At 39.7% G+C, this 12,966-nt stretch overlaps 1 protein-coding gene across 8 annotated transcripts in view; it reads left to right on the top strand.

Moving 5' to 3' along the window:
• Nucleotides 1-12,966, top strand: part of LOC138917102 (gamma-tubulin complex component 5) — a 48,186-nt gene that overhangs the window by 20,251 nt on the left and 14,969 nt on the right. For all 8 annotated transcript variants that reach the window (XR_011424615.1, XR_011424617.1, XR_011424620.1 and 5 more), the window contains 4 exons: nucleotides 83-329; nucleotides 1,836-2,038; nucleotides 9,967-10,082; nucleotides 11,529-11,797. Coding sequence is in view for 5 of the 8 variants with exons in the window: in XM_070231712.1 (XP_070087813.1) it covers nucleotides 83-329; nucleotides 1,836-2,038; nucleotides 9,967-10,082; nucleotides 11,529-11,797 (835 nt within the window). In the remaining 3 variants the exon portion in view is untranslated. The remainder of the gene's footprint in view (nucleotides 1-82; nucleotides 330-1,835; nucleotides 2,039-9,966; nucleotides 10,083-11,528; nucleotides 11,798-12,966) is intronic.

The raw sequence follows: 12,966 nt of genomic DNA, 5'->3' as shown, positions 1-12,966 counted from the left end.
AAATATTTTACAGTGAGGGGGATATGAATTTGAATGTGTCCAGGAGACTGACTTAAGTAACTGCCGTTTGTTTATATTGTAGAGCTGTTTACGATCAGTGCTGGAACAAATAGCAGCATATGGCCAGGTTGTGTTTCGACTCCAGGAGTTCATTGATGAAGTCATGGGGCACAGCTCTGAAAGCATGTTACCTGGAAATGGTTCCATTCCTAAGAAGTCAACTGAACCGCCCTTTAGGACATACCAGGCTTTCATGTGGGCCCTGTACAAATACTTCATTAGTTTTAAAGAGGAACTTACGGAAATTGAGAAGTGCATCATCAGTAATGGTATTTAAATATTCTTCCCTTTTACTCATAGGATACATAACTCATATTTTGAATGCAGTTTAGGTTATTAATTGATATAATGTTTGAAAATTACATGGCAAATAAGTAATTCTCATGACTACATTCACTTTTTTAAATTATTTTAAATTTGTGTTTTCAAGCCATTCATCTCTCTAAAAATCCAAAAAGTACAGAAAGATGTACAGTGAAAATTCTTCCTGCCACACCAGTTCCCCAGCCCAAAGGCAACCAAGTAGTCAGTTTCTTCTGCATCCTTCCAGAAATAAATTAGACATGTACAAGCAATGCGTATTCACATATGCATGCCTAGTAGTCTATTCACTGCTCTCTTCAAATTGTTTTCTAATTTAAATTTTGAGGATTATACCATACATGTATATAAAGAGCCGCCTCATTCTTTTTTACAAGTTGGTGTTTTGTTGTATGGATATATCGTAGACCAGTCTCATTTTGATGGACATTTAGGTTGTTTCTGATCTTTTGCTGTTGCCAACAGAGCTGTGGTGATAACTCTTACGTGCATGTAATTGTACGTGTAGGGTGCAAGTTAGCCTATCATGTAAATTCTTAAGAGTGGAGTTGCTAGGTCAAAGAGCATGCAATGACAAGTGATTTTGATAAATATTGCCACATTGTTCTCCACAGAGGTGCAGATAAATGACTTTACATCTTGCTAGGATGTAAACAGGTATATGAAGACCTGTTTCCTCACACTCTTGCCCACAGTGTGTTATCAAACTTTGTGGTCTTCACCAATATGACAAATGTAAAATGGTAACCCAGTGTAGGTTTTTTTCTCCCTTGAATTTTATTTACAACTACTGCAAAAATAGTACAGAAAGGTCCCACGTTCCCATCACCCAGCTTCCCCCAATGGTGATACCTTGCGTAATTATAGTATGTTATCAAAACTAGGAAGCTGACATGGGCACAGTACGTTAACTAGTCTGCAGACCTGACATGGGTTTCACCAGTTTTACAGGTTTGTGGTTTTTGGAAGGAGGGAATAATATCTTTGTGTATAGTTCTGTGACATTTTATCACATGTGTGGATGCATATAACCACCTCCACGTTCAGGATTCAGAGCTGTGCCATCCTGTTGAAGGAACTGGCTCTTGCCGCCTCTTTTTAATCCCCACCCCCACTAAAACAGTCACCCACTGACTCTGTTTTTTATTTGCCCATGTAGTTTTAATTTGCGTTCTTTTATTATGAGGTTGAGTGTCTTTCTGTGTGTTTAAGAATCACTTATATTTCTTTTTTTTATGAACTGTCAGTTCCTTTATAAATTATTTTTCTGCTGAGTTGTCCCTTCTTTCTTTAGGGACTTCTTTCTTTAGGGAAATTAGTTCCTTGTGATATGGGATTAAAACCTACCACCCTCCAGTTTGCTGTGCCTTTCCATAAGTGGCTTAGCATTTATGTCACATTTTGAGTGCGAGTATTTTTCCTTGCTAATGAGTTTGATTTCTTGATATTTGCAGATACAACAATAACTCTTGCAATAGTGGTAGACAAGTTGTCACCCCGACTTGCTCAGCTCAAGGTTCTGCACAAAGTGTTTAGTACTGGAGTAGCAGAAGTTCCACCTGACACTCGGAATGTTGTTCGGGCATCTCACCTGCTCAACACGCTGTACAAGGCCATTCTTGAATATGACAATGTTGGAGAAGCCTCTGAGCAAACCGTATGTGGGACCCTTGTCTAGTCTAAAATATGTGACTCTGTTCTGCTCAGCCAAAAGAGTGGTGGAAAGCCGGTCATAGCTCTTTGTAAAAGTGATGCTTAAATCATGGTGTATCAGGCAGTTGTTCAAAGTTTTTAAATTAGCTTCTAAATTCGAGACTGCAGGAAACTGGTTTTTCAGCTATGATTTCCAAGATCACAAGAAGGATAAGGTAAGGACAAAGCAAAACGTAAAAGCAAGGTGTGAAAAATACCTGGCTGAGGGGCTGGTAGTGGTTAAGTTCATGTACTCTGCTCCCGTGGCCTGGGGTTCGCTGATTTGGATCCCAGGCACAAACCTGCACACCACTTATCAAGCCATGCTGTGACAGGTGTCTCACATATAAAATAGAGGAATATGGGCACAGATGTTAGCTCAGGGTCAATCTTCCTCAGCGAAAAAGAGGATTGGCAGTGGATGTTAGCTCAGGGCTAATCTTCCTCAAAAAATAAATAAATGAAAGTACCTCGCTGACTTATATAGATATTTGCAATAACCTTTCTTAAAGAAAAATACAAATCTATTATATGAGGTGACTAGAGTAGTGAAATTTATAGAAACAGAAAGTAGAATGGTAGTTACCAGGGATGGGGTGGCAGGGAGAAAAGAAAAGGGGAGACGTTTAATATGTACAGAGTTTCAGATTTGCAGCATGAAAATGTTCTGGAGGTCTGTTTTCACAGCAATGTGAATACACTTAACACTACTAAACTGTACACTTAAAAATGGTTTAGATAGTATATTTTATGCTATGTATTTTTTTTTTTTTTGTTAAGATTATCATCGTTTACAACCTTGTGAAATTTCAGTTGTACATTATTGTTAGTCATGTTGTGGGTACACCACTTCACTCTTTGTACCCTCCCCCCACCCTCCCCTTTCCCCTGGTAACCACCAATCAGTTTTCCTTGTCTATATGTTAACTTCCACCTATGAGTGGAGTCATACAGAGTTCGTCTTTCTCTGTCTGGCTTATTTCGCTTAACATAATACCCTCAAGGTCCATCCATGTTGATGTGAATGGGATGATTTTGTCCTTTTTTATGGCTGAGTAGTATTCCATTGTGTATACATACCATATCATCTTTAACCAGTCGTCAGGTGCTGAGCACTTGGGTTAGTTCCACATCTTGGCTATTGTAAATAATGCTGCGATGAACATAGGGGTGCATGGGACTTTTGGAATTGCTGATTTCAAGTTCTTTGGATAGATACCCAGTAGTGGGATGGCTGTGTCATGAGGTATTTCTATTTTTAACTTTTTGAGAAATCTCCATACTGTTTTTCATAGTGGCTGCACCAGTTTACGTTCCCACCAACAGTGTATGAGGGTTCCTTTTTCTCCACAACCTCTCCAACATTTGTCACTCTTGGTTTTGGATATTTTTGCCATTCTAACAGGTGTAAGGTGATATCTTAGTGTACTTTTGATTTGCATTTCCCTGATGATTAGTGATGATGAACATCTTTTCATGTGTCTATTGGCCATCCATATATCTTCTTTGGAGAAATGTCTGTTCATGTCCACTGCCCATTTTTTGATCAGGTTGTTTGATTTTTTGTTGTTGAGCTGAGTGAGTTCTTTATACATTATGGAGATTAACCCTTTGTCAGATAAGTAACTTGTAAATATTTTTTCCCAATTAGTGGGCTGTTTTTTTGTTTCAATCCTGTTTTCCCTTGTGTTGAAGAAGCTCTTTAGTCTGATGAAGTCCCATTTGTTTATTCTTTCTATTGTTTTCCTCATCTGAGGAGTTATGGTGTCCGAAAAGATTCTTTTGAAACTGATGTCAGAGTGTACTGCCTGTATTCTCTTCTAGAAGACTTATTGTTTCAGGCCTAATCTGGGTCTTTGATCCATTTTGAGTTTATTTTTGTGAATGGTGAAAAAGAATGGTCAATTTTCATTCTTTTACATGTGGCTGTCCAGTTTTCCCAGCACCATTTGTTGAAGAGACTTTCTTTTCTCCATTGTAGGCCCTCAGCTCCTTTGTCGAAGATTAGCTGTCCATAGATGTGTGGTTTTATTCCTGGGCTTTCAATTCTGTTCCATTGATCTGCGCACCTGTTTTTGTACCAGTACCATGCTGTTTTGATTACTGTAGCCTTGTAGTATGTTTTGAAGTCAGGGATTGTGATGCCTCTGGCTTTGTTCTTCTTCCTCAGGATTGCTTTAGCAATTCGGGGACTTTTGTTGCCCCCTATGAATTTTAGGATTCTTTGTTCAATTTCTGTAAAGAATGTCATTGGGATTCTGATTGGGATAGCGCTGAATCTGTAGATTGCTTTAGGTAGAATGGACATTTTAACTATGTTTATTCTTCCAATCCATGTGCATGGAATGTCTTTCCATCTCTTTATGTCATCATCAATTTCTTTCAAGAAAGTCTGGTAGTTTTCATTGTATAGATCTTTCACTTCCTTGGTTAAATTTATTCCAAGGTATTTTATTCTTTTCGTTGCGATTGTGAATGGGATTGAGTTCTTGAGTTCTTTTTCTGTTAGTTCACTGTTAGCGTATAGAAATGCTACTGATTTATGTACGTTGATTTTATACCCTGCAACTTTGCTGTAGCTGTTGATTGTTTCTAATAGTTTTCCTATGGATTCTTTGGGGTTTTCTATATATAACATGTCATCTGCAAACAGTGAGAGTTTTACTTCTTCATTGCCTATTTGGATCCCTTTTATTTCTTTTCCCTGCCGAATTGCTCTGGCCAACACCTGCAGTACTATGTTGAATAGGAGTGGTGAAAGTGGGCACCCTTGTCTTGTTCCTGTTCTCAGAGGGATGGCTTTCAGTTTTTGTCCATTGAGTATGATGTTGGCTGTGGGTTTGTCATATATGGCCTTTATTATGTTGAGGTACTTTCCTTCTATACCCATTTTATTGAGGGTTTTTATCATAAATGGCTGTTGGATCTTGTCGAATGCTTTCTCTGCATCTATTGAGATGTTCATGTGGTTTTTGTTTCTCATTTTGTTAATGTAGTGTATCACGTTGATTGACTTGCAGGTGTTGAACCATCCCTGTGTCCCTGGTATAAATCCCACTTGATCATGGTGTATAATCTTTTGGATGTATTGCTGTATTCGGTTTGCCAGAATTTTGTTGAGGATTTTGGCATCTATGTTCATCAGTGATATCGGCCTGTAGTTTTCCTGCTTTGTGTTGTCCTTGTCAGGTTTGGGGATCAGAGTGACGTTGGCTTCATAGAATGTGTTAGGGAGTGCTTCATCTTCCTCAATTTTCTGGAATAGTTTGAGAAGGATAGGTGTTAAATCTTCTTTGAATGTTTGCTAGAATTCTCCAGAGAAGCCGTCTGGTCCTGGACTCTTATATTTGGGGAGGTTTTTGATTACTGTTTCTATTTCTTTACTTGTGATTGGTCTATTCAGATTTTCTATTTCTTCCTGATTCAGTTTGGGGAGGTTGTAAGAGTCTAGGAATTTATCCATTTCTTCTAGGTTGTTCAATTTGTTGGCATATAGTTTTTCATAGTATTCTGTTATGATCTCTTGTGTTTCTTTGGTATCCGTTGTGATTTCTCCTCTCTCATTCCTAATTTTATTTATTTGAGACTTCTCTTTTTTTCTTAGTGAGTCTGGCTAAGGGTTTGTCAATTTTGTTAATTTTTTTGAAGAACCAACTCTTTGTTTCATTGATCCTTTCTACTGTCTTTTTTGTTTCAATATCATTTATTTTTGCTCTAATTTTTATTATTTCCCTCCTTCTACTGACTTTGGGCTTTGTTTGTTCTTCTTTCTCTAATTCTGTTAGGTGTCGTTTGAGGTTGCTTATGTGAGATTTTTCTTGTTTATTGAGGTGGGCCTGTATTGCAATGAATTTCCCTCTTAGGACTGCTTTTACTGCATCCCAAATGAGTTGGTATGGCGTGTTTTCATTTTCATTTGTCTCCAGATAATATTTGATTTCTTCTTTAATTTCTTCAATAATCCATTGTTTGTTCAGTAGCATGTTGTTTAGTCTCCACATTTTTTCCGCTTTCCCAGCTTTATTCTTGTAGTTGATTTCTAGTTTCAGAGCATTATGATCAGAAAAGATGCTTGATATTATTTCAACCCTCTTGGATTTATTGATGCTTGCTTTGTTTCCCAAGATATGGTCTGTCCTTGAGAATGTTCCGTGTGCACTTGAGAAAAGTGTTCTATATATATCTATTAAGTCCATCTGGTCTAGTTTTTCATTTAATTCTATAATTTCCTTGTTGATTTTCCGTCTGGATGATCTATCCATTGGTGTTAATGGGGTGTTGAGGTCCCCTACTATTATTGTATTGTTGTTAATGTCTCCTTTTAGTTCTGTTAAGAGTTGCTTTACAAATTTTGGTGCTCCTGTGTTGGGTGTGTATATATTTATAAGTGTTATGTCGTCTTGGTGGAGTGTCTCTTTCATCATTATATACTGTCCCCCTTTGTCTTTCTTTATCTGTTTTGCTTTGAAGTCTACTTTGTCTGATATTAGTATAGCGACACCTGCTTTCTTTTGTTCATTATTAGCTTGGAGTATTGTCTTCCATCCCTTCACTCTGAGTCTGTGTTTGTCTTTGAGGCTGAGTTGTGTTTCCTGGAGGTAGCATATTGTTGGGTCTTGTTCTTTGATCCATCCTGCCACTCTGTGTCTTTTGATTGGAGAGTTCAGTCCATTTACATTTAGAGTGATTGTTGAAATGTGGGGGCCTACCGCTGCCATTTTATCTCTTGTTTTCCGGTTCTCTTGCATTTCCTTTGTTTCTCGTCCCATGATTTTTGGATTACTAATTCAGGTATGTAAATTTCTGTATTGGGTTTCTTCTTCTTTGTAATTTGTGTCTTTATTCTTGTTATTTGTTTAGTGGTTACCAGGTGGTTTGTATAAAACATCTCATAGATGAGATAGTCCATTGTCTGATAGCCTCTTATTTCTTTGAATTAAAATGTTCCATCCCTTTTCTCTTGCCCTTGTAGGTTGTTATTGTCAGATTTTTTTTTCCTCTTCTTTCTTGTGTTGTGAGTTTGTGGTTAAAATGACAGGGTTATATTTATTCTTGGTGTTTCCCTTCCTTTTATCTTTAATGTTTTATTTAACTTTTGCTAACCTGTTCTGATGGAGAGCTGCTACTTTCTGTTATTGTCCTTCTACTTATCTCCTTTGCTCTTGGTTTTGTAGCCCCTTTCGTTTTTTTGATTTTTCAGGTATGAGGGTTTTCCTGAGCATTTCTTGAAGAGGAGGTTTCGTGCCAATGAACTCCCTTAACTTTTGTTTACCCGGGAAAGTTTTTATTTCTCCATCATATTTGAAGGATATTTTCACTGGGTAGAGTATTCTTGGCTGCAGGTTTTTGTCCTTCAGAGTTTTGAATATATCATTCCACTCTCTTCTAGCCTGTAAAGTTTCTGTTGAGAAATCTGCTGATAGCCTTATGGGGGTTCCTTTGTAGGTTATTTTCTTCTGCCTGACTGCCCTTAGTATTTTCTCTTTGTCGTTGACTTTTGCTAGCTTCACTACTCTATGCCTTGGGGTTAGTTTTCTTGCATTGATAAAGTTTGGAGATCTCTTGGCTTCTGTTACATGAAGTTCCATCTCTCTCCCCAGGTTTGGGAAGTTCTCAGCCATTATTTCTTTGAACAGGCTTTCTGCCCCCTTCTCCTTCTCTTCTCCCTCTGGTATACCTATAATCCTTATGTTGCATCTCCTAATTGAGTCAGATGATTCTCGGAGAGTTTCTTCATTTCTTTTTAGTCTTAGTTCCCTCCCCTCCTCTGCCTGCAGCATTTCTATATTCCCATCCTCCAAATTGCTAATTCTGTCCTCCATATTATCGGCCCTACTGTTCAGAGAGTCCAGATTTTTCTTAATCTCCTCCACTGTGTTCTTCATTTCCATATTTCTGTTTGGTTATTCTTTATAGTATCAAACTCTTTTGTGACGTAGCTCCTGAACTCGTTGAATTGTCTATCTGTATTTTCTTTTAACTCATTCAGTTTTTTAATAATGGCTGTTTTGAAGTCATCATCATTTAGGTTATATATTTCATTGTCTTTGGGATTGTTTTCTGGGTATTTGTCATTTTCCTTCTGTTCTGGAGATTTAATATATTTTTTCATACTTCTTGATGGTGTAGATTTGTGCCTCTGCATAGAGAGAGAGTTTAGTTACTGCTTCCACTTGTTTCTACTGGTGTGGCAGGGGAGCAGCTGTTTAGACTGCACCGACCAGGAACCCTATCAGCTGTTGCTATCTGGACCTGGGCCCCTCCTCGTAGTCACAGTGGTCCTGTGGGGTCCCTCTTCAGCTGTGGGGGCAGTCGCAAGGGGGCTTCATACTGCTGGTGCCTACTGTTGCAGACCACCTAGACATGCTCCCTCCTTGCGGTCTGAAGCGGTGTTATGGGCTTTCCCAGCGGCCGGGAGCAGGATCACCTATATTTGCAGCTCTGTCACTGTCGGAGCCCACAAAATCTCACTTGTTATCATATCACTTATAGGTTACAACAGAGCTATGGGTATCTTCTGCAGTCTGTGGTTAGCTCACCTAGCTATGCTACTTTTGCCCCAGGGCCTTCCAGCCTTGTGATTGCCGGGCGGGGCCAGAGTCTGTGAGTCCGGTGGCGGCTGGCTGGCTGCTGCCCTGCCCGGGATTCTCCTCTTTGGGACCCTCCTGGCGTTCTGAATGCTGGGTGGAGCCTCTCCACTAATGGCGAGTAGAGGCTTTCCCTGCTGCCGGAGGGGGACCCTGGAGTTTCCCTCTGGGCCGTGGAGGCGGCCACTGGAACTCCACCTAGCCCCGGTCCTTTCCCAGGAGTTCTCCGGGAGCCCCTTTCCCCATCTGGGGGACAGCCAGAGTCTGTGAGACTGGCTGCAGCCGCTGGCGGGCCGCTGCCCCGTTCAGGATTCTCCTCTTCGGGAGCCTCCCAGTATTCTCAATGCTGGGCGGAGCCTCTCCACTAATGGCGAGTAGAGGCTTTCCCTGACGCCGCCAGTGCGGGACCCTGGAGTTTCCCCCTGGGCTTAGGTGTAATCAAGGAGGGCTTAGGTAGGGCTGTAGTCACCTGTTTCCACCGTCGCTCCTCTGGTGTGCGCACCCTCCTGCCCTTGGTGCGTGGCGATGTTATGGGGGAGTCCGCTGGAAGAAAGCCACTTGCAGGTACTAGGCTGTTCGGGGGTCGGGGGTCAGAGAGTTTTCATCTATCTCCACCTCCTCCCAGGGGGATGTCCGTCCGCCTTCCGATGTATAGCAGCACGGGTCTCTCAGGTGTCCTGAGATGCTATATGGATATCCTTTGTTAAGCGATGAATGTCCAATTAGTTGTAGATTCAAAGGGGGAGAGACAAAGAAGACTACTCCTATGCTATGTATTTTTTTTACAATTTAAAAAAATAACAACCTAACTAGAGTCTGTAATCTAGGAAGCTTCAGGTTTGTTTGAGTACCTATTTTAGGTGTGTTTCCTAGTTTGTCGTTGTACCTGTTTCTCACTATTTGGATACTATGCTTCAATATAAAGAAGCTTGATTTCTTTCACCTGTGCGTTTTTTTTTTTCCTGTGGGAGCTGCAGTAGAATGAAATCATTTCCTCATTCTTAATGGACATTTTGCTAGTAGCACTATTTAGATAGGGGTAACTATATGAATTTAGACTGCCCAGGGTAGAGCTGTTGTCCATGGTTAACTTTTACTCTCAAGAAGGTCCTGGTATGGACTACAGACAATGTGGTTAGCTCATATTTAGGTGAATTTTTCATAAGGATTTTATAGCACATGTTTTGGATTTTTAATTTATTACTTTGTTCCAGAAAACTCTAAAGGCATTTCAGAAATGTTCAACCCTCATTTTGTCCAGAGATGAGGGATTTCTGAGAATGAACTTTGCATGATCTCTTCTCAGGTCTCCTTGCTCTTCTCTCTCTGGGTGGAGACAGTGCGGCCCTACCTGCAGACTGTGGATGAGTGGATTGCACACGGGCATCTCTGTGACTGCGCCAGGGAGTTCATCATCCAGAGGTGAGGGCCAGCGACACACAGCACAGGAGACACACTGAGCACTGGTTTTACCCTTTTTTCTCTCATGGGAAAATTGTTCACTTTGAGTAGTTTCAAGTGATACTGAGGGAGAGCAGTTCAAATGACAGAGGTGTGTTGCTACCATACTCAGGTTCTGTTGCATTTTTATAGAAGATGTCATGTACCAGCCAAAAATAGTCTTTTTCCAAGTTTCTTGTCAGTTTACAGCTCTGCATAGCAAATTATATTTCTGAATGATGGTGTGTTTATGGCTGGCTGGTATGGTAAAAGGTGCACTGCTTTCTATAAAATGAATTTAGATGATATCAAATGACTTCAGCTATTCCCATTATAAATTACCAATAAGATAAGAGATATGAAAATAATGCAGAATATGCTTCTAATATATTTGTTTCTCCAAATTATTCTTTTTTCCCTTCTTAGTATACTGTATAGTAAAACAAGGAAAAATCTTAATCCACTTATGATTCCTCTTCAGTTAATTGACTGTTCTGAACAGAATCATAGAAACTGCAACACAGAACTGTTGGCACTCTCTTAACTCAGTTTTAAGTTGTGCAGTCTGTTTAGATAGAGGTTTTTATTGAGAGCAATCCATTTAGTTCAAGGATAACTTTAAGTCCTTAGAACTCTGGAAAGGTAACCCTGTTTACTCAGTGCTCATATAAATGAGCTGGCCTGTCTTTAACTAAATCTTGCATCTGTCATTATATCCTGTTTCATCTATCTCACATGAGAACTTTTGTAAAAAGGGGATTCTGACTGCTTTTAGAGAGTGATAAGTGACCATCACTTTGTTGTTAAGAATCTTTGTGGGGAGGGCCTGGCCCCATAGCATGGTGGTTAGGTCTGGGGCACTCTGCTTCAGTAGCACAGGTTTCCAAGTTCTAATCCTGGGCACAGACCCACACCAGTCATCAGCTATGCTGTGGCAGTGGCCCACATACGAAATAGAAGAAAATTGGCACAGATGTTAGCTCAGGCCTAGTCTTCCTCAAGCAAAAAAGAGGAAGATTGGCATCAGATGTTGGCTCTAGGCCAATCTTCCTCAGGGGGGGAAAAAAGGAATCTATGTGGTAAAAAGATGTGGAAGTCTGGAGGTTACTTTCACAGGAGACGGCAAATGGATAAACTTTTATTCTATCTCCAAAGAGGAGCAAATTAATCATTTTGTTTAATTCCAATTCGAGAAACTTTCTACTTAGTTAAATTTTATGTATGTCATTCAAAGTATTTATCCACTTTTCTATGTTAAACTGAAGTCAGATAAAACCCCTGCCCATTTTGCCTGAAGATTGCTTCGTTTTACTAATAATTGATATTGCTGTATTTTGGAATGCCTGGACAACATGCCTGAGAAAGAACAGATGTACTGTTGTTTTTAAGAAAAAAGTTAACATTTAAAATTCTTTTGCATTTCCATAGAAACAAAAATGTTCCAGTAAATCACAGAGACTTTTGGTATGCAACTTACACACTGTACAGTGTATCGGAAAAGACAGAAAATGAAGAAAAAATGAGTGATAATGCCAGTGCAAGTTCTGGCAGTGACCAAGGGCCCTCCAGCAGGCAGCACACCATGGTGTCCTTCCTTAAACCTGTCCTTAAGCAGATCATAATGGCGGGCAAGTCGATGCAGCTGCTGAAGAACCTGCAGTGTGCGGAGAGCACCACATGCCAGGCCACAGCCAGAGGTAGTGGGTCCCTTCCTCATGTGTCTCTCTCAGCATTGGGGCTACTACTCTCTCTTCACTCTTGTCATCCTGAGATGCATCATTATTTTGTAGTTTGAAAATTATGAAAAGCTTTTATTTTCATGGAAATTATCACCATGATCAAATCAGTAGATCATGCTACTCCTGATTGAAAAAAGATTGTCCTCATTGGAAACTTTCATCACTATGTTTGAAAGGCAGTGAGAGTAAGTTCCACATGCATTTTCCTTACTCTTGATTCCTTAGGACCAGTCCTTTAAAAAATAATTCTCTGGCATTTCTTAGTGCAGTACAGCATTTAACTCTTGAGGACCATGAACCCTGGGAGACAGGAATTTGTTGATGAGCAATTCAGACTTGACTGTAGATTTTGAGAAAATCTTGATATAATTTCTGATCTTTTTGTTGCAATTTAAGCAATATGCTTAAAGTTTTATCAACTGACTAAAAAGACTTTAGAGGTATAAATGTGACTTTAGTTATTTTGTTTGTAAATCTCCCTAATGTCATATTAATTATTTTGTATTATTGTATCTACTTTAAATAATATTTTCAGTTTGTGGAATATTTCTTTTTTTTTTTTAAGGTTTATTTTTCTTTTTTCTCCCCAAAGCTCCCCAGTACATAGTTGCATATTTTAGTTGTGGGTCCCTGCAGTGGTGGCATGTGGGATGCCGCCTCAGCATGGCCCAATGAGTGGTGCCTTGTCCGCGCCCAGGATCTGAACCTGCAAAACCCTGGGCCGCTGAAGCAGAGCGCACCAACTTAACCACTCGGCCACGGGCCAGCCCCTGGAATATTTCTTTTTTGACTGAGTAATAAAATTTAATGAGCTTTCCAGGGTCTCTATCGGAAGTGTTTTTTTCCGGTGAAATTATGACTCCTGTTAGTGTGATCATAGTACTGTTCAGTATGGTGGTAACTTAACTTTCAAGCATCCTGCTTAGGATATTACTCTATTCAGCAAAAAATTAACTTATGCTTTGAGTGTTTAACCATGAACTTTGCACTTGTCTAACAGAGGATGTAAAATGTTTAGCTGTGCTATACTGTAAAGGTAATGAAACAGGGATAGACACTCGTAGGCCAAAGGAAAAAAAACAGGCTATATTAAGATACAATTACTTAATATCATTTAATGTTATTAC

This window comes from Equus caballus, chromosome 1, assembly GCF_041296265.1.
Source record: "Equus caballus isolate H_3958 breed thoroughbred chromosome 1, TB-T2T, whole genome shotgun sequence".
Classification (NCBI taxonomy): domain Eukaryota; kingdom Metazoa; phylum Chordata; class Mammalia; order Perissodactyla; family Equidae; genus Equus; species Equus caballus.
The sequence above is the reverse complement of the archived record's forward strand: the minus strand, read 5'-3'. Positions and strand labels throughout refer to the sequence as shown.